We start from the raw sequence: 21,445 nt of genomic DNA on the forward strand, positions 1-21,445 counted from the left end.
CATTTTGATTTTTAGCTTACTTAGTGTATTCATATGATTATTATTAAGATTAGTGATGCAATAATGCGTTAGTCATGGTTCGAGATATCGGAAATTTTTATATGCGTAAGTTTATTGTGTAATTTAAATATAAATATGTACGTCACTAACATTCACATTAAGTTGTTATGTTTAATACCATAAAAGTTAAGTAGTACTTGCATTAATCTTACTAGACGCTAATTACTAAATCTAAGAGCATATTCGAATCATACATTTATATCTAATCGTAATCCCATTCAAAATCTGTGTGCTTTGGGTTCTGGTAGAAGGAGCAACTTTAGTTTTCCATAAAGTATTGAGTATTTGTTGCGAATTGAGTCTCATGCTGCTGTTGCTGGTGTTGATGCTGTTGCTGTTGTTGTAGCTGTAACGACGGCGACGCCGATGCTGCTGAGGCTGTCGACGAAGCCGTCCAAAAGTCTAACTAACGTCGCCACATACTGGCGCCCACACCAATGCCGCCGGATGCGACGCCCCGTCGCACAGCCTCCATCTCATCCTGGCGATTGTCACGATAGGCGCGCTTGGTGTCCTCGAATTCACGCAATCGCTGGTTGTAGCGATCGATCTGATCACGTAGTATGGCATCCTCGTGCATGGCCCGACGTTCGTCGTACTCCAGACAACCAACGCCATCCAAACGTTCCAGATCGAGCCAGCCCCGGAATCGCACACAGACTCCGTTCATAATGAAATAGGATTTTATGTGCACCTTGCCGTGCTCCTTGTCAAAGTCGCATTCTTTGTCGTGCAGATAGGGATTCTGATTGGCATTGAACACCAGCTGCAGGTTCGTTCCAGATGCCACAAAACTGGTTTCCGTGTGTCCCTCACGACAGCCATTCATGAAGCGCACCTGACGCTCCTCGATGCTGCGCTCCCGATAGCCTGTGTAGCGTATCTCGCTCTCACGGCTCAGGCGACGAAAGAGCTCGTCGCTCTCGAACTTGGACTTCTGGTCGGGCACTACGCGTGGCATTTTGAAGATAAAACGCGGCTTGGGCTGCTCGTAGAGTCCAATTGTGTCGTACGGTATCATGTTTGCCAGTGCTGCAGCCTCGTTCATCATCTTTGTAAGCGCGTTTTATTATTTGTAATTTGCACTATACACTAGACTCTCTTTTTCGCGCAGTTATCGCAGTTTCACTTGTTTTTGGCGCTTTTGCTTCTTATTTTTGTAATTTCAATTTGCTGTGCAGGAAACCAGCAACAAACAACGCAGCGTACAACAAAAAATACTTGCGGTTTTGTTATACTAACCGATAAGGTGTGGAGGTCGGTCGATTGACCGATGTTTGCTTTGCAAGCCAATTGTCTGGCTACGCTGTGCAACAACGTGTGACCAGCATGTGCATTTTCGGTATATTTTAAAAGCAAGCATGCTGTCACATTGAGTTCACACGCAACGCGGTTGCTGTTTGTTTACAATTTGTTAATTGCATTTAGAATTATTCTTATTAGAGTACGTGCTATGAGCGAAACGAGTCAGCCTGTAGAGGATGCTGGCGACAATGAGAAGCGCCCTCAGTTCGGCACACGTTTGCTTACGGATGATGCCGACGTGTTCAAACACAACGCTTGGTAAATATCTCGAACGGAGTTTTGCCAGCAAAACTTGGGAACACACTCGTCTGCGCAAGAAACCAAGCGGAGCTGGTGATCGGATACTTACTGATGCGAGCGAGGTGTTCGAGTTTAATGCATGGTATAAAAAATATAATAGTCAATTGATGGGCAATGCCTAAAATTTGCTTTGCACAGGGACCACGTGCAATGGGACACGGACCAGGAGGAGGCCGCTCAAGCGGCTGTTCAGAAGAACTCGACGGTGAAGATGAGTGACGATCAGCGGGAACGCTTTCAATCGGATGCACCCAAGTTTTGGAATTCATTTTATGGCATACACGACAATGGTTTCTTCAAAGATCGCCACTGGCTCTTGACAGAATTTCCGGAGCTGGCGCCAAATGAGGCTAACGACAAAACACAACCGAGAAGCATATTCGAATTGGGCTGTGGCGTTGGAAATACTATTTTTCCCATACTAGAGCTCAGCTCGGAAACGCAGCTGCGGGTATATGGATGTGATTTTTCAGAGAGAGCTATCGAAATCTTGCGCAGTCAGCGACAGTTTGACGCCAAGCGCTGTGAAGTCTTTGTTATGGATGCGACAGAGGAGCAGTGGAAAGTTCCCTTTGAGGAGAACTCACAGGACATAATTGTGATGATATTTGTTTTGTCCGCCATCGAGCCGTCTAAAATGCAGCGGGTGCTGGAGAATTGTTATCGCTATCTTAAGCCAGGTGGGCTTTTGCTGTTTCGAGACTATGGACGTTACGACCTGGCGCAGTTGCGATTCAAGAGTGGCAAGTGCCTGGAGGACAATTTCTATGTACGTGGCGATGGCACCATGGTATACTTTTTCACAGAGCAGGAGATTCGTGACATGTTCAGCAAGACTGGACTAAAGGAGGAGCAGCTCATCGTGGACAGACGGTTGCAGGTCAATCGTGGACGAGGTCTTAAAATGTATCGAGTTTGGATACAGACAAAGTTTCGAAAACCACTGTAAAACGATCTTGTTGAATTAAATATACAAAAAGAAAAAATCATCAAGCTTTATTTTATACTCAAACTGGAAAATACAATTTAATAGCGTGTTATCACTAGCCCGTTAAAGAAGCCAAACTTCATATTTTGCAGTAATAAAAATAATATTGTGATTTTGATCGTTTTGTATCATAAGAGAAATAGAAAAAGAAAAATAGATGGCGCCACATTTGCGAAATCAGCTGTTCAAACGAGCAGTTTCAATTGAAGATTCACATGCTAATAACGGGATTTTGTATTTGTCACGAATTGAGAAGTAAGATTAACTGATAACTGATTTATTGATTAATTCTAATCAGCTTATTTGTACTATATGTTTTTGAATGTCACTGATGTAGGTAAACAACTGAACAAGCAGCTCATTAAAATTGAATTCTACTTGGCGTCAAGACCTAAAAAAAGCGGTTTAGTTAAAATTTTGAAATATGAGAAAAATATTTATAATGTTCTGTGCTATCAAATCAGAGGTATTTGCACTAAGTGTTTGTGGATATTAAGTGCTGAATTTGAAAGTCTTATTATTATAATTCCGTGTTCGTAATAAACCCTTTATTCATAAATAGAAAAAATACAAAGTATTACAAACTTTCCCAAGAATATAATGTGTATGTAATTCTTGTTCAAATGGGCACAATAAGAGGAATATAATAATCAGAATCGAAAATGAAGAATTTCTGTAGATTGTTGTACGTAATGTTAATAATAAAGAGGAATATTTATAGTTTCTAGATGAACCTCTTGACCCTCTGATACCAGCGTCTAAGAATAAATAAAAAGTGTCCATTAGTACCACGGTGTGATGTACATAAGCATCCACTACCATACTTGCTGCACAAGAATACTCGCTAAAATGTTTAAAAGCTACTCGTTACAAACGCGTTGCAAGCTTTTTTGTTCTCGTCCTCCTGCGAAGAGCTTTTTCCCCAAATACACATAACAGTTAGGAAAGCTGCAAGTTTTCGCAGTTGGCTAAAAACGTCGTAAGTGAAAATTTTCCTGGTGCTGCGTAAATGTAACTCATTTTTTATTATTTAAATCTATTAATTAACATGCCTATAAATGTGTTTTTAAATTTAAAACCTACAAACGATAGACGGAAAATAACTTTAAAACAATTAAACAAAAACGCTGCATGTTGATTAAAACACAAGAATTTGGTGTTGTGTAAAAATTTCATTGATTTTTCCTATTGATATAGTTAAAATTTGCAATTGGACAAAAAAGGTTAACAATGCAAACAAAACTGTTTTGTCTACATATTAAAAGGAGTCTAAAGTGCGCCTGAAAGAATGCAACAAAAAATGCATCAAATGCTTGAACATTTAAGTAATAATTGAGCTAAGATTTAACTTCGATGGTGATGGTGGAGGTGGTGTGTGGGTGTTAGTTATGTACTCCGTGGTTTCCGTTAAAGAAAATAATGTAAACTTAAGCAGTCGATAGAATAAAACATAATAGCAGTTATACTATAAATAGTTACAACTATTTTTGTTCTCTGTCTCTATACATCAACAGTTTCAGTCTCAGCACAGAGCCAGTGTGGAATTCCTTCGTAGGCAAAGGCTGTCGTGGCAAGTGGAACCCGCACATACACATACACACACAAACATACACATACCCCCGCAACTGTTGTTAACCGCAGCCAAGTCGTCGAGCCGTGAGGAGACCGTTTTGCGTGTCGTCTGTCTGTGTGTGTGAGTGTGCGTTGAGGTTCATTGACGAATAGTCGAAAAAGCTCCCAAAGACAAGAGAGCGAAAGAGAAAGAGAGCGCAACGGCAAGACAGTGAGAGAGCGAACGAACGAGCGAAGGCATCACGATAACCCAAACAACGAAAGGCCAAAGTTGCTCTGCACCTAGCCCTTCCCCCTATTTTCGTTCGCCGCAAGCAGCCCCTTAAACCAAAACAGCGCTCAAAAAGCGTGATAGAGGCAAGTGCAATAAAAGCATTCACGGAACACGGACACGTTATTTGGACACGGGACAGGAATATACATATATAGTCACCGTCATCGTAAATTGAGAGTCCGAGACGCAGACGACGTTTGCAATTTGTTAATACAACAACAATAACAACCACAACAACAAACAGAAAGCAATGTAAGTGATGGAAAATTATCGATTTCTCTTTCTTTTTCTTTTGTCCCCCCTTTAGCATCTGACCAACCAAACAATAGGAAATTATTTGTGTACCCAGAAAGAATAAAAAAATATACATCAAATATAATGATGACAATATACAAATAGTTTCCTACAAAGTTCAACATTTCAATGTTGATGCTTGTCCGTGTCCGTCTCCGTGTCCACGTCCGATTCGCATCACATGGTATTTTCCCGCACCGCAAAATCGATAAACTTAAAACACACTTTTCTATCGAGGGCCATGACTCAGCGCCGTTTGAAATGAATTTGCGTATTTTTATTTTGCAGCGAATTAAGTTATTTAATTATGGTTTTAATACAACTACTACTATTACTTTCTAAGCCGCACACACAAAACCCAAAAAGCTTTTAACAAAATGGGCAAAAAAGACAAGAACAAGGAACAGTAAGTGTCGCCAAGTTAAAACAGACGCCCAATTGCGTAGCCCGGCTAGAGAATTTGAGCACTCTGCATACCACAAACACATAAACACTTACACACACCCACACACTTATATGTAAATACATAGATCCCTTCAGTACGAAGTAGAAGTGCGTCACTAGCGAATTCGCTGGTACATTTGAGTATAGTGCTAGTTCAACGTCAAACAACGAGTCTTGTTTTGGATTGTTTTCGCTTACAACGGAACTAGTACGGTACTAGACACCTAATCTATAGTCATTCAGTTACCTTCTGTAGTAATACCATTCACTTAATATCTGTCTACGAAGTAGATAGTTTGGGACTACTCGCCAGTTAATAACGTATGTATACATTTGTATGTTGTACATCATCATGTGTATGTAATTGAACCCAAGTCCCAAGTACTTAATTTGAGATCTCCATGGGGAGTTGATTAGCAAAACGTCGAAGCATTTGCCAATTTATTGATGACTAATGAGCAATGCTACGCACATTTCTCCACAGGGCGGACGCTGCAGCAGCTGGCGATGCACCACCAACCGACGGCCCACCAGCCGGTGAGGGAGGCGATGGTGAGATTGTGGGCGGACCACGCAACCCGCAGCAAATTGCGGCACAAAAGCGCTTGCAACAAACGCAGGCCCAAGTCGATGAGGTAAGCACGAGTCGCACTTAAAATACACAACTGATTAACCAACCGATTACCCACCACATCATTGATGACAGGTTGTTGATATAATGCGCACGAATGTCGAGAAGGTGCTGGAGCGAGATGCCAAGCTCTCGGAGCTGGACGATCGTGCCGATGCTTTACAACAAGGCGCCTCGCAATTCGAGCAACAGGCGGGCAAACTGAAGCGAAAATTCTGGTTGCAGAATTTGAAGGTCAGATCTGTGTTTAACTAATCATGTTAATTAACATTCGCTTAATCTCATTTTCGATTTCAGATGATGATCATCATGGGCGTGATTGGACTGGTTATTGTGGGCATTATAGCAAGTAAGTTTGTCGTGCGGAAATCCTTAAGATCACACACACTTTCACATACATCAATACTCACAAAAACACATAAGCAGAAACACACTCACACCTACAAAAAAAAAAATACACACACTAATACATCCATCACTCTATCCAAATGAAAATTCCCTTAAAATTATGATTTCTCAACAAATTTGTTAGAAATTTGATTTTGGTTTATGTTTTGGAATACACAGAAACTAAATTCGTTTCGTTTGTTTTTTCTTTATTCCGTCACAATTTTTTTCTCTAGGTAACTTTATGTAGATTGCTAAACAACTTAATAACATATAATATATATAAGAAACTAGTAACTTAGTTACAATGCAATGCTAAAAATCAACCAAACAACATCAAGTCAAATTCAAAAACTCATTTAACAACCGCTACGAGTAGAGACCAAAAAACTCACAGTCCAACTGTCAATCGTTCGCTTAAGTACTGAATTTGAAATAGACGCCTTACCAAAATTATCCAAAATTGTTGTCAATTGAAATAATGCAAACTAACAAAACGAAAAAACCAAAAAAAAAAATTTACAAAATAACGAACGATCGATCGAGCAATTGCATCCAATGTACTTAGCATATCATGCGATCCAACCAACCACAAAAAAGCGTATATCTAAGTATATTAAAAAAAAGCTTCAACATCATCTGGTTCCATACGATACCATAATCGCACCAGGTTCGGTAATTTGATTTAAGGCAGTGTGTTGTTTTTGTTTTGTTATTTCAACAAGTAAAAGGTCGATTGTGCTCGACTGTAAAATACCCGCTTCCTATTTTAAGCAAAGAATTCACCTGTAAAAGATTTTCGCACTTTAATGACTCCAGAAACTTTTATCCGATCGTAATCAAACTATTATGGAATCATTATTTCTTCGAATTTATAATTCTAAAATCTTTAATTGCTAGAAGTATTGCCAACTTTGATACCTCTAACTCTAATTCGGTCTGAAATCGAATTTTTGACTTTAATATTCTTCTATACTGTGGGCAGCGGGTATAAATACCCTGTAATAAATGATCTTATCTTTATTTATATGTGTTGTTCTCGCTCTATATATGTTTTGGGTTGATAGCAACCCCCAAATATCCAATGTCCGCTCAAAAACATGACAATCGAGTACGGTCGATCAATTTTGGCAACGTTAATTTAATTTCCACCCGTAACTTGTAGTGGATTCCCCCTTAGATCATTGTTATTACAATAGTTAGTCCGTAATTTTGATTGTTTGTTTAATGTCTTGTTTTCGTTTTTATATTGGCGTACTAGACTACAAAACATACAAACAAACAATAACAAATATCCATTGTCTTCCCCCGGATAAATATTGGTAGTATCTGTAGATTGAACATAACCTCAATTCAACTCGGCAAACGCATAAAGTACTGCAGAATTGTTTATCGTATACAAATGTATAATTTTTAAATCCTATATTTTGTTCAATGTTATTTCTTTATGTTGTTTTCAAAACACCACAGAAAAAATAAAAAACCAACACCACAATCCATCAGTGTCCACCACAAGCCACCAGTAACCACCACATCCCAAGACCTGTTCGTACCGCCCACGACCACGCCCCCATTTACTATACACTCACAAAATATTTTCCAACAATTACAGAGAAAGACGAAGAATAAGAATTTGTGCAAGCTTTAGCTTTAAACATAATTAACCATAAGAAATTATCAAATGAAATTCTTTAACTTTTATTATTTGAGGTAAACAGAAAAAGAATAAAAATATGCAAATATTTTTTGGAATACTTGATCAGTCACATCAAGCATCAAAATAATATTGCTAGGCGCACAAATCACTTATCATTTTAATGATTTCAATAAGTTATCTTAGTTAAGTAGTAATAACATATATGTATGTTAGTACATTTCTAAATTTATTGAACCACACTTTAATGGCTTGTTACCAAAAAAATTCTGCAAATTCGCAACATTTCTCGTAGACATGATGTCGGAGGATGACCCACCAACTGCTTTACAGCAGCCTCAAACATCTTCATCTATATCAGTACCAGCACCAACATCAGCATCTGCACCACCACACCACACACTAGTTAAATCCGAACCACCAACGACACTCGAGAAAACTCCATTGGCCGAAAAATTGACCGATTACCCACCGACTCCCAGAGATGACGTGGTGACAGGACAATAAAAACGCTCAAAACCAACAACAACAATAACAGCTACATCAACAACAACCCAAACCAACAGCACAATAACTACAACAACAACAACAATAACCAAAATAGAACCAACAACATAAACATTTTACACTTTAGTTTCCAAAAAACCAAAAAAATACATAAAATCGAAAAATACGATAATTATCGAACACTGTAAGCAAAACAGCAAAAATCAAAACAAAATTTACCTGGGCTTATCGATTATCGTGCGCTTATCGATTTCTAATCGGCTCTTTATCATTTTAGCTGCATGTGTGTGAATTTATCGTTATTGTACGCAAAAACCATTTTTCTTTTTCAATATTTACCGTATATGTGTCCACGTGTGCTTTGTTTTTAATTATGATTATGATTATTATTGATGTTGTTGGTCCTCTTTCATATATGCAACTTATATGGACTATTTCCCTTTAGTTCACAAATGCACCAACAGCTTAATGGGACGAAACATGCAAATTACAAACTATAAAAAAACAACAACAATAAATTAACTGTTAACTGGGTTTGGGGACAAACATGCTAATAATGTCTACATTCAAAAAAGCTTTCAAATGATAATTTGATAACTAATTCCGCTCATTCATATATTGCTTCCGTATACCATAATCCAAGCCTTAATTGAGACCTAGACGTCCATTAAAGTGTAATATACATACATATTTGGCGTATATTCGTATAATTGTATCTATGTCAATTTAAAGACTGAAATGCCTTCTACTATGCCGTAAACTAACAATATCTTTCTCTCTCTCTCCCACTCTCTCTCTCTCTCTGTCTCTCTCTCTCGACACCGCAGATAAACTTGGCCTCATTGGGGGCGATCAACAGCAGCCGCCGCCATATTATCAACAATATCCACCATACAGGCCACCAGCACCAGGAGCCGGTGCACCCGCCCCTGGAGAACAGTCGGCACTGGTTGATCATGCAGCAGATGGTGGCGCCGCAGCAGGGGGTGGGGCAGCGGCTGAGCCGGGGCACGGTGGCGTATAAGTAATTAATTACGTATACTAAAGCCAAAACAGAAGAATGTTTCTTGATTACCAACAAAAAAAAGTCAAATGAAATCTAAAAACAAACACAAAAGAAAAAAAAAACAAAACTCAGTTACACTAGAAAATCTCGAGAATTGCAGAAAACAAAAGAAAAAGAAAAACACATAATAATTTCTACGTAAACTTGTACGAAGATTGCAAAAGATGAAGAGATTGCGACAAAACATTTTAAGTAAAAATTATGACTCATAATATTAATAAATAAATATAATAAAAATCTAAAAGACGCTCCGGACAAATTAAAGTTGTTGCTAATTTGTTTATGGTTACATTATTTCATGCATATACTTATATATAAATAAATATATATCTATATATAAACTATATGTATATAGTATGCATTATGCATAAACTATATATAATATACATACATATATTGTACTTAATACTAACTTACCCTCTGTGCTGGCAACAAGGAGCGCCAGCCCCAGGCCAATGTTCAGGTTGCTTCCCAGCATTTTCGCATTCGCAGCTCTTTGAACTCAGTTTCCTTAGCTAAAAAAAAACCAAACCCAAATAAAAAAACTTTCGGAACACACTTTCGAACAAACATTAGACAAAAATCTAAGCTTTTGTTCCTAACTAAAACGAAACAAAAAAGTTACCAGAAACTAAAGAAATATTTGACATGTATAATCCACAAAAACGTAAAAGATAAACAGAGGAGAATAGAGGAGGATAAACTTATCTAGAAATAAATGTATTACTGTGCAAAAAAAACAAAAACATATTTAAAAACAAAATGAAGGCAATGTAGTCAAATGAAAAGAAGATTGAACAACAACCAAAACAAAAAACAAAAATATAAAGAGAGAGTTAGCAAAAATATACAAGATAATAAGTTGTTTAGTTGCGATTTTCAGTTGAAGGAAAAGTCACAAGAGTAAATGAAATAAATACCAAGCAGTTCAACGATTAAATTAAGCGCTTCTCACACAATTTGTTGATTATATCGTATTTAATTTGAACAAAAGAAACAAAACAGCAAAGGAATTCTATGTATATTTCAATGTTATGAATAATAATAATAATAATAATAATTAATTAAACAGAATATATATTTGGCTATTGATTTTGAAAACAAAATGGGAATTACTTAGTGCATATATAAATATATACTATATATATATATATACGTTACGATTATATAGGGATTACACTTCATACTTCACTATATAAACATTCGTAAAGATCGATGAAGAAATTCGAAATTGTATGGCAAAATTCGACACAGTTCTCTTAATACTAGTAATTGTAGTACTTGAATTGTTCAACAACAACAAACATTAACACTACAACAACTACTTTAAACAATCAACGTATTAACAATTAAACAAGCGCCTGCCCAAAGTGCTTTGAACAATGAAATTAATTCGGAAAACATTAATAAATATGAAAAAGAAAAGAAAACCAATGTGCAGGTATTTTAGCAATATTCGTAGCGTGTACAATATGTCGCCAATTGCTTAATATACATAATTATACTAGTATTTTGTTCAATTGTCAATAACATACATACATACAGATACAGACACTCACACATTCACACTTCACATGCATATAAACATTCAAGAACTATGACTAAATTTATCTAATAAATACACAATCAAAACAAAGCAAAACAAAAAACCGAATCAATAAATATTCAATCGTGTTTTGTGCAGTAAATAGAAAAGCGTTTCCAAACATTATTTTGTTTTTAACCAAAAAACCCCCCATAAATAAAAACCTTACTTAATGTATGTAACTAGCCAGAGAAACCCTCTAAAAAATGAAAAAAACAAATAACAACAATTGTATGTGTATATGTTTAAACAAATTTAACTAGTTGACGTCACAAAAAGAAAAATGCAAACCAAAAATGTTGAAATTGATGAAGAAGCACTCAGTAGAAAGGAAACTAATACAAAGAAGAGATGATGATGATGATGATACCAAAATGCAAAATTGAAGTCGATATATAATTATACATATATACGTATAAATATATATATGAACCTTATATAAACAATAATAATACTAATTAATTTAATGATTAATTGCACCCAGAAAATACATAATTATTTAAATAAATAAATAAACAAACAAAAAACCAAAAAAAAAAAACAAAAAGTAGCCAAAGACTTTTCCATTTTTTGTTACAACATTTTAAATTTGAAACGTAATCTAAACACTGTAGATATATTTCCCCAAAATTTTCAAAAATAGTTGTAATATATTCCACGTTGAAGGACATTCATCAAGCTCTTAATTATATATTTTATGACTAGCCACGAGTTTGATATGGTCTGGATACACTATAAGCTGATGCGACGGCCAAAGAAATATGGTTCCGGTGTCATCATGAACATGGGCATTCTTGCCAAACTCTATCGTCAGGCACGAATCGCCATCATGGAGGTGAGTTCGCTGTCCCATTAAACACACTTGTTTGATTTAGTGTTTAGCAAAGTTTATTTAAAGATTAACTGTGTGATCCATGACAAAAAGGCATCTAACACCATAAATACGGGTACAATTTGTACCAGCTACAGAACTAAGTTGTAAGTTGTAAGCTAAAGTCGAAAACGACGACATGACGAAAGCTATATAATGAAAGTCGTATAATGCTTAGAAGCTAGAGATCTACAGCAACTTCTCAATATCCTTGGAAATGTCCATAGGATCGGTGGTGGGTGCATAGCGATTAACTGGGATGCCTTCCTTGTTCACCAGGAACTTGGTGAAGTTCCACTTAATACCGCTGCCCAAGGTGCCGGTCTGCTTAGCCTTCAGGTACTTGTACAGAGGGGCGGCATCATCGCCATTCACATCAATCTGCAAAGAGAGATTCACTTTAGTATGACACACTTTAATCAGTATTTCCATATTGTCATACCTTGGCAAAGACCTCGCCAATGTCGGCCTTCGAGTCGCGCAGATGGCAGACCATTGCCTCACCATCAGCCTCGGGCATTTGAGAGCCAAACTGATTGCAAGGGAAGTTGAGAATGGTCAGACCACGTTCACCGTACTTCTCCTTCAGATCGGTCAATTTCTGATAGTTGTTCTTGGTCAGGCCGCACTTGGAGGCAATGTTGACCACCAAGACGACTTTGCCCTTGTACTTCTCCCAACGAGACATCGTTGCCGTGTGTGTCCTTCACGCTGAACTCGTAGATGGACGAAGCGTTCTTGTAATCTCCGCTAGACATGTCGAGCTGAAAATATTTAGTCATCAGTGATCAGCCAGAACGAAAAAAACAGAAAACAAAAATAGAAAGCAGACGAAAGTCCAAAGGGCAAGCAAGAACATCGTTTTTAGTTTTGGCAAATTTCAACAAGCAATTCCTTAAGAGTAGATTAGGATTAGTCAATCAACAATAACTACACACAAACTACTCACGGCAGCTGCTGTAGAGTATTGTGACTTCGTTGCGATATCCGCAGCACTGCAATGCACACTGCTGACAAGCGGCACCAATGGCAAAAGGACAACGCAGTAGCGACGACACTGATTCAACTGAACTGTGGCAAAGTTTCTGGTTACGTTGACGGCTCTGTAGCACCTTAATGCCTGCTGCGATATGTTCTGAACGTGTCTGATATTCATAATTTATGACAAGTTCGCTCTAGCTGCAAATATAGTCGAACGGAATACCAATTCATATCTATATACATCGTATATTATCAGTCATTAACACAATGCGACCCAGAAAATGTTTGTCAGCTTGGCTATTTTCCCGCTAAACTAATTCTGGCTATTTAGCTTGAATAAACGGATATGATTGTTGGTAGTTTTAGCGTAATTTGGAAAGGAACACTTGACTATATATTACTTATATACACTCTTAAATTAAATTTCGTATATACAGCTATCAAGTAGATAGCTGTCACAACAAGCTCTTTATTTTTGCTCTTATATGAATAAGCTATTCAGAAGAGTCAATAACAGCAATCTCACAATGTTGACTACAATTTTAGTCAGATAAGGCTAAATATAATTTCTGTCGAATCTATTTCAGTTTTTGATTATTCAAAATACAACAAGTAAATAACACATGCTGGATCTTTACGAAAAAGCTTTTAGCGATTATTGCCAGCTATTTTTGGCTATTTTCAAAGGGTCAACCCGCTAGAAATGAATAGGGTGGGTAACACTGTCTAGAACAATTCGAAAAGCGACAAGTCATTCCCACAGAATGCATAATTTATGAAGGTCATCGAAAATACCGGATGACTCAACATACGCATTGTTGTGTGTACAAATGCGTGAAAGATTAGATTAGCTTTTAAGTCCCGGCGCGCGACATTATTTGGCATGCAAATGGAATGGTATAACCATATATCAAGCAGTTATCTGCGGTAGTTGGAATTAGTGGATGGTAATTACTTGCATGGTTAAGTAGATGTAGGAGCCCAATGCCGCGCCAATTGCACCGATCAGAAAGGATATCATTGAACGACCAGCCATTATCTTTAAATTACAAGTACACAATTTCACAACAATTCCTTTACAATGGCAATTTTTCAGATATGTATGCACAACAATGTGTTAATATATTTTCATCAGACTTGGCGGCAGCTGTGCCAATAAGAATCTGCAATCTCACGCTGATGTGCAGTCACACTGATAGAGGAAGAAGGGTACAAAGTACAAGTAGCGGATAATGTGTTTGTCACCTGCTATATGCTTTATGCTCTTTGACCGCAAACACTACAATCTCTACACTAATCAATATACTAACGAGATATGCTTTATTTACAACTTCGTTAATATGTGGTCTTACTATGCTTACTTATTTCGTAATAGTTATTGTTTTGAAGTTCGAATGAAAACTGATACCGGCACTGCACGAAAACACAAATAAATATATTCGGTCAATGCAAGATGTGACCGCAACTTAAATTCAAAAATACATACAAGTATCGATACTTACGCCTACCACAAAATTTGTTCGGCATATTTGGAAATGAGAAATGCGGCCACACTAGCACCCAACCTGCGATTGGTCACTCTTTGAAATTTTCTTCTTTTGTGCTTGCATTTTTGTGATAGGCTAGCTGAATATAATAATTATGATTGTAAAATTGATAGTGAAATGCAGTGTTTAACACATAAATAGTATTATTATGCGCGCTTTTGTTAAAGTGTAGAGCAGACTGTTGAAGGCGCCGCCCTGAGCAGCCGTACTGCCAACAACAAGGATACACACATTTCCATACAAACACACACAATCACACATCTATTTACACATACACAATTTGTAGCAAAAAGAGTCGAAAAGAAAACAGCCTCTAAATGATGCTTTCATCCATAAACAACTCGTTCGAGCAGGACACACACGACGTGGATGCCAACTGCGATGGTCCCGACTTGGATTTCGTGTACGCCGATGTGGATAGCTATCAAAATGAAATCGCTGAACTCTACAGCTACACAGAGTTCTGTGAATTTCAAATGAACGTCAAAGCGTTCGAGGATCAAATGGAGCTCTATGATCTGCCACCCAATTGGCAGAAACAGGATGCGGCGTCACAGCGCAGCATAGTGATGAAGTTGGTCGATCAACTTGAGGTCTCGGATCGCGCGTTTCGCATGCAGGCGGCTCGCTGTATTCTCTACTTGGCCCAGGGCTGTTGGGCTGAAGTGCAATCCGATGAGGAACAGCATCAGAATACACGCGACAATGTAATTGTGCTCTATCAGCTAGGGAGTCTTCTCCTCCTTCATTGATTTGCTCAACATGGAGATTGAAACTGCGTGTTCGCCCGACATTGTGGCCGTTAAAATCACCAATGTTACGCTGGTAGATTCCACAGACATTCGTGTGATTCTATCGGTGCTCTACATCATCACCGAGACCATTCGGGATGAGCGAGAAAAGGGCAGCGAGGATTACAGGCAGCTGGCCGAGTCTTTTGTGCAGGAAATCAATAGTCCATTGCCTGATGGCGAGCTGTTGACTGTCAAGTTGCTGGGCATGATAACACGTTTCTGCAGCGGCGCTGCGCCACAGTTTCCTATGAAGAAGGTGGTGTTGCTGCTTTGGAAGGTGTCGCTGTTGGGATTGGGCGGCATGGATGTACTGAAGCATCTCAAAAAACGAATACCGCGTCAAGGTCGGACTGGATCCGATCACTGAGGACACTCTTGAGGTGACCAAATGCATGCGCGCCAGTTCGCCGCCTGCCACAGCCACCGACATACTGGAGAATCAGTATCCCAAGCGTAATTTCAAGTGAGTACTTACTAAATATAATGTCGTCTCACGCTTTAATTCATTCTTCCTACTGAAATAGACGCTCATTGATGAAGCAACGCTTTCTGGACGAACCGGAGCAGATCGATATGGACCAAATGGGCAACGAAAGCGGCCCGAATGCCAACAATGGCAACAACACGAGCACGGGCAGCGGCACTGGCAACGGGGAGGACGAATTGTCGCAGTACTATCGACCCTTTGACGATCCGTCGGCTTCCACGTCGGGCAACAACACCGGAACAACAGCGAATCCAAACAATCAACCCAGTCTCACACAGGCAGCGGCTGCTGTGCCCGCGGTGCAGATCACAGCACGTTTACCCTGGACACCGAAGGTGCGGCAAAAGGATATCGATCAATTCCTGGATATATCGCGCAACAAATTCATTGGCTATTCGCTGATTGGCGACCATGAGAGTCTGGCTGGCTTGCCGCAGCCCATACACGAGGGATTCAAGACACTGCAGCGTCACATGTACGTGAGTCTGGCGGATATGCAGATCAAGAAGGAGGAGGATATTGCACGCAATCCAATCTCAACGCACGAGGATGAGATTAAGCTGACACCAGCCGAAATACTCTACCAGGCCATACTACCCAATTTGCCGCAATATATGATAGCGCTACTGAAGGTCTTGCTGGCCGCGTCGCCCACATCCAAATCCAAGACGGAGAGCATCAATATTATGGCCGATGTGCTGCCCAAAAAGATGCCACTAACGGCAACGCAATCGACGAAGCTAACTGTCGACATGGGACGCCACAAGGAGATCATTGTGAAGGCTGTCTCGGCCATCATATTGCTGTATCTGAAGCACTTCAAGATCAATCATGTGTATCAGTTCGAGTTCATGTCGCAGCATCTGGTATTTGCCAATTGCATTCCGTTGGTGTTGAAGTTCTTCAATCAAACGATCACAGAGTATGTGAATACAAAGAATTCGATACCACTGCTGGACTTTCCATCGTGCGTCATTGGTGAGCAGCCGGATTTGAGTGGTGACAGCTTTGTCTATGGCGGCGAAATGTCCGACAAGCCGTACTCCTGGCGCAACGTCTTCTCGTGCATCAATCTGCTGCGTATACTCAACAAACTGATCAAATGGAAGCATTCGCGTGTCATGATGCTGGTCGTCTTCAAATCGGCGCCTATTTTGAAGAAGACATTGAAGGTGAGACACGCCATGATGCAGTTGTATGTCCTCAAACTGCTCAAAATGCAGACCAAGTACTTGGGTCGACAGTGGCGCAAATCGAACATGAAGACGTTGAGTGCCATCTACTCGAAGGTGCGGCATCGCCTCAACGATGACTGGGCCTTTGGCAATGATCTCGAGTCACGGCCATGGGACTTTCAGGCAGAGGAGTGCACGCTTCGTGCTTGCGTAGATCGCTTTAATCTGCGCCGCTATCCGGAGGCGACACAAAAGTGCGGAGCTGGCGGTGGCAGCAATGGCACCGCGGCACAAAATGCCGAGAATGCACAGCAATCAAATATGCATGCAGGAAATGGCAGTGGCAACAGTGGCGGTGATCGGGACACAAATGGCTATGGCAATGGCAGCAGTGGAAGCGGCGGCACAGCGGGCAGCGGACAACAGCATCAGCAGCTACACGATTATGGTGTCGAAGGCGGATTCCCTAGCGATGAGATACTCACGCATTCGGACTTTGCGTTCTTCGGTCATTCCGGTTGGTGGGACCGCAAGGTGGAATTAACCGATTACTTCAAGGCCAACTATGCTGTGTGGCTGGAGGAGGAGGTCTACAACAGTCAAACCGACTGGGATGCGCTCTAAGAAGGTGAGTACATAATACTTTTTACCTATTTCCCCTCATCTAATCGTCTCTCTTTTCAATAGCTCGGGATACACATATTTAAGCAAAAAGTTATTAACATAATCTTAAGCATACCACATACACGTAAAGTTGACATTGATATAATCGAATCCCATATGTAAGCTAAAGCTATAACTGAAGCTAACGCCGTCGTCGCAGTCAAAAAAGTCAGCAAGAAGGCGCTTTACTCATTCAAATAAAAAGGAAAGAAAAAAAACTATTGGCAATAAACCTTGGAGCTAATCAATAATAAATAATCAAATGGTTGGAAGGAAACGGCATCGCATCGAGATCGAGACACAACACTAATTGTATATTTAATAATCGTACATACTATAATTATGATTATATATTTAATGTATTTATTTTGTTCAATCATTGTGTTCGAGGCACGCACTCATACCGTTCCCCGTTCCCCCAATTGCAATAAAAATCCAGTAAAAACAAGTAAGAAATCTACAGTAAAGTGTGATCGATATGATGAATTCAAAGAGATTGGAGTTATGGGGAAAAAATGTTATGGTGAATTAAACTAAAATGTGTGAATACAGGAATGGAATATCTAAACGGACGGCCTCGAACAAATCAACAATATATTCATAGGGTGACTTTTTCGTCTGTTATAAACAATCTATTCTTTTTTTTTATAATTTAAAACGAGGTATATTGAAATGTAATTGTCTTTTCCGTTTCATGGGGTAAATAGATTGTGTTTTATTCCTCTGTGTTGTGTGTGAATGTGAGAAAAAAAAGTAGTCCATAGTCTTAGTGATAATTTAAAACAGTAAATATAGTTAGTACATACAATATTTACAAGTCCACACCTCCATTACCAGAAGTTGCTATTAATTTATGTTAATATTGAATTCCATTCATGTGATTTCCAAGTGTTGTCTTCGTTTCTTTTGCTTTTAGCACAGCTAAAAAGATTTCCTGAAGTAGTGATTTTTTCATTTTTTTTTGTTAGAGAGAATGTGTCGTAAGACTAGCTTAACTAGCAATAAAAACTAACTAATATATGCCATCTTTACATATATAGGCAATAACTACTGCTCCATGGGGCAAGCTGTGGCCAAATGATTATTATTGCTGGCGACTCCCGCACTTGCCATGTTATAGAGCATGCCAAAACGCTTCTGTTGGGGCGGACAAGCAACCGGGGAGGCGGCGGTGGGCACATCGCAACGCTCCTCGAAATAGTGGACAATGCGTTGCAGCACAAACTTGAAGATCTTCTCCTTGCTGATCTCGCCATTCAGGAATGTAATGTCCTTGCAATCGCGATACTCGGCAAAGTTCTGCTCGTAATACGGCCAAACGCAGAGCTCAAAATAGCCGGTGACATCGGGTGGATCGTAGGTGCGCTTCGATCGACGCTCAAAGCACTTTTCATACGGCAAATGGACGTGATACTTGATATTGCATAACGCCAGCAGCTCGGGCTGATTAAAGATCATAAAGCCCTCAATAAAGAGCACATTGATCTTCTTGTCGCGCAACTGAGCCGCAATCTGTGCATTGATATTGAGACGCATCAGGTGATCGGCATGCTGTTGCTGCTGCTGCTGTTGTTGTTGTTGCTGGGGATGATGTGGTTGCCTGCCTGACAGCTGGAACTGCTGCTGCTGATGATGGTGATGATGATGCGAATGTGGATGATGGCGTTGCTGTGGTTGATACTGATAGGCTGCCGCTGCTCCGGGTGGAATATGCTTGCCATTGCTATGCAATTGGTAATAGCCCGAATTGTATTGCTGCTGTTGTTGTTGCTGCTGCTGCTGTTGTTGTTGCTGTTGTTGATACTGTAACGCATAGTGCTCAAAGTTGGCATAGCTGGCTGTGTGCTCGACGGGTCCATTGATAATCTGGGCAATGTCCGCCAGCATTTGTTTCATGTCCAGCGATGTGAGCAGCTCATAGTTGATGGCATTCAGCTTGTCCACGCGCTTGTGCCGCCTATCGTCCTCGGGCAGAAAGTAATCATCCTGCGAGACGAGCTGCACATCGCCAATGGTGTAGGGTGTGTTCCACAGCGGCGCATTGCGCAATCCCTTGAAGTAATCGCGCAGTTTATGGGCCAACGTTGTCTTGCCGCCGCAGGTGACACCCGAGATGCCAATGACCAGCCACTGTGGCATCTTGTTGCTGACTGCCAAGCCAGTTGATCTGCTGTCGCGTTTACGCCGCCGTTTAATAATAATCGCTTATTATTGTAATCTTCGGGGTCGTGACCCTTAATATTGACGTCGCTCTCTGTCTCAGTCAACTCAATTGCGTTTTGTTGACTTTGTGAAGCTCCAAATGTGATAGAAGGAGAACACGGCAATGCCGCCCAAGCAGATGACCCCAAACACCGTGGGCACTATGAATGCGTACTTCAGCGGTGGAAACAGCGAGCGTATGGGATTTCCTAAAAGACAGACCGAGAGAGAGCGATTGATAAGAGAGTGTGTTTGTGGTAAAGTTATCGAAATGGGAGAGCAAAGTAAGTTATCGGAACATGTGTGAGAGCGAGAGAGGGAAGAGCGACCTTGACATTGTGTCGTCGCTTGTGTTTACAACATGTGAAATTTATTTTGCAGCGTTTATGCGCGACCAGGTAACTCTATGATTGATGCGCGACTAAAAGATACCCTATACATAACTATACGCTTGGATGAATTGAAAGTGAAGGAATCGTATAGGCTGCTTTGTTGTTTTTGCTGTTTCTCAAAAGCGGCTGGTCAAAGTGTGACCATAAAAATACTCATCAAAACAGAAAGTCTACAATGACCATTTTATAATCATATGTAGGTGCCGCCTACGCAACACACACACACACACAGTCCCACAACCACACACTTGGAGCGGGCGCGATACAAACACATATGTGTGTGTGTGTGTGTCGCGCAAAATGAATTTAATCGGTGGTTCTTTAATTACTATACAAAAGCCGCATGGCCCACACAGCACACAGAGAGCGAATTATGGTGGTGCAAACACTCGGATTATTCAATAAGCTAACAATAATACTTCTCGCATACACATACAAATACACACAATGACATATTACTGTGAATAATACTCACCTTCATCGAGTATCATAAACGGCAAAATTGCTACCCAGAAGAAGTAGTAAAAGAACACAACAATTGCGATTAACAAAATGATTTTGCCCAGCTGTGCATTTGAAGCCATAAATAATATTATTATTGATATTAATAGGACACGCGACTAGCCAAAAACTTCAACATGAATATGTATGCAATGTACATATATAATGAGAATTTGATTAGACTTGTAAAAACGCACACTGACGCATTCGCAATTTGTTAACAATTTTCGTTATTGTTGTTGTTGTTAGTTCTCTTCCGTTGTCGATGCCATAAACAAACAGGTGGTGTCTCACTCACAGTTCTCCAATGTCAATTGTTAGTTAGTTTCGGCTTACAAATGTGTATTTGCACAATAGTCTCGTTTGCTATTGAGTATGCGTGTGTGTGTGTGTACTTTGGGTAGTTCTGGCCAACAAAACGTTGTAGCTGTAGCTGAATTGTTGAGTTTGTCGAGTTTGTCTGCACTGCGCACTTTTCTTTTTTGTGTAATTCTTACGTAAATTGCCTGTAACTGCAGTTTGTTTGCTACACGCGGCGCACTTAGTTGCTAGTTTAGTCAGTGTTTTGTTGATTTAATTGAATTAGAACTGCAAATTGTCACAAACTCATGCGCAAGCTGTGCTCCGGCGGTTTCGCGTATTAGTTATAAACAAAATGCCAGGGACGCGCAACTCATTTGCAAAATGTCGATAAGTGAATGTGGGGCTATCGAAAGTGTTGGTTTATTGTGTCAGCCCTTCAAAAAATGTACTCGGTATCGATGG

At 39.8% G+C, this 21,445-nt stretch overlaps 7 protein-coding genes across 12 annotated transcripts; 3 read left to right on the forward strand and 4 right to left on the reverse strand.

The window, feature by feature from the left end:
• Positions 1–2: 2 nt before the first annotated feature.
• LOC133841988 (protein big brother) lies at positions 3–1,302 on the reverse strand. The gene has a single exon (XM_062274867.1). It carries the CDS (start codon positions 1,109–1,111, stop codon positions 467–469), a length of 645 nt encoding a protein of 214 aa, XP_062130851.1. The 5' UTR covers positions 1,112–1,302; the 3' UTR covers positions 3–466.
• A 105-nt stretch (positions 1,303–1,407) lies between these two features.
• On the forward strand, positions 1,408–4,405 carry LOC133841984 (tRNA N(3)-methylcytidine methyltransferase Mettl2). 2 transcript variants are annotated; one of them, XM_062274863.1, is made up of 3 exons: positions 1,408–1,747; positions 1,804–3,119; positions 4,168–4,405. In XM_062274863.1, exons 1-2 carry the CDS (start codon positions 1,542–1,544, stop codon positions 2,612–2,614), a joined length of 1,017 nt encoding a protein of 338 aa, XP_062130847.1. In that variant the 5' UTR covers positions 1,408–1,541; the 3' UTR covers positions 2,615–3,119; positions 4,168–4,405. The 2 variants fall into 2 exon arrangements, with proteins under 2 accessions (XP_062130847.1, XP_062130848.1); XM_062274864.1 differs by having other exon boundaries at positions 1,411–1,623.
• A 107-nt stretch (positions 4,406–4,512) lies between these two features.
• LOC133841989 (neuronal synaptobrevin) lies at positions 4,513–11,131 on the forward strand. 5 transcript variants are annotated; one of them, XM_062274872.1, is made up of 7 exons: positions 4,513–4,751; positions 5,137–5,199; positions 5,722–5,872; positions 5,944–6,102; positions 6,166–6,217; positions 7,868–7,965; positions 9,244–9,355. In XM_062274872.1, exons 2-6 carry the CDS (start codon positions 5,171–5,173, stop codon positions 7,882–7,884), a joined length of 408 nt encoding a protein of 135 aa, XP_062130856.1. In that variant the 5' UTR covers positions 4,513–4,751; positions 5,137–5,170; the 3' UTR covers positions 7,885–7,965; positions 9,244–9,355. The 5 variants fall into 5 exon arrangements, with proteins under 5 accessions (XP_062130856.1, XP_062130852.1, XP_062130853.1 ...); XM_062274868.1 differs by lacking the exon at positions 7,868–7,965 and adding an exon at positions 8,205–8,600 and having other exon boundaries at positions 9,244–9,341; XM_062274869.1 differs by lacking the exon at positions 7,868–7,965 and having other exon boundaries at positions 9,244–11,131.
• A 525-nt stretch (positions 11,132–11,656) lies between these two features.
• LOC133841979 (striatin-interacting protein 1 homolog) lies at positions 11,657–18,028 on the forward strand. The gene is given in 6 exon segments (XM_062274857.1): positions 11,657–11,902; positions 14,820–15,194; positions 15,196–15,582; positions 15,584–15,723; positions 15,785–17,550; positions 17,610–18,028. Coding segments are annotated over 5 exon segments (2,802 nt in total). The 5' UTR covers positions 11,657–11,764; the 3' UTR covers positions 17,547–17,550; positions 17,610–18,028.
• LOC133841985 (uncharacterized) lies at positions 11,930–14,388 on the reverse strand. Its single transcript, XM_062274865.1, is given in 5 exon segments — positions 11,930–12,319; positions 12,381–12,614; positions 12,616–12,702; positions 12,888–13,117; positions 14,281–14,388. Coding segments are annotated over 4 exon segments (720 nt in total). The 5' UTR covers positions 13,095–13,117; positions 14,281–14,388; the 3' UTR covers positions 11,930–12,127.
• On the reverse strand, positions 17,932–19,724 carry LOC133841983 (uncharacterized). The gene has a single exon (XM_062274862.1). The coding sequence runs from the start codon at positions 19,722–19,724 to the stop codon at positions 18,633–18,635; it is 1,092 nt and encodes a 363-aa protein (XP_062130846.1). The 3' UTR covers positions 17,932–18,632.
• A 129-nt stretch (positions 19,725–19,853) lies between these two features.
• LOC133841991 (uncharacterized) lies at positions 19,854–21,340 on the reverse strand. Its single transcript, XM_062274875.1, has 2 exons — positions 20,655–21,340; positions 19,854–19,996 (listed from the first exon to the last, which is right to left on the reverse strand). Exons 1-2 carry the CDS (start codon positions 20,761–20,763, stop codon positions 19,854–19,856), a joined length of 252 nt encoding a protein of 83 aa, XP_062130859.1. The 5' UTR covers positions 20,764–21,340.
• Between the last annotated feature and the right edge of the window lie 105 nt (positions 21,341–21,445).

This window comes from Drosophila sulfurigaster, chromosome 3 (assembly GCF_023558435.1).
Source record: "Drosophila sulfurigaster albostrigata strain 15112-1811.04 chromosome 3, ASM2355843v2, whole genome shotgun sequence".
Lineage (NCBI taxonomy): Eukaryota > Metazoa > Arthropoda > Insecta > Diptera > Drosophilidae > Drosophila > Drosophila sulfurigaster.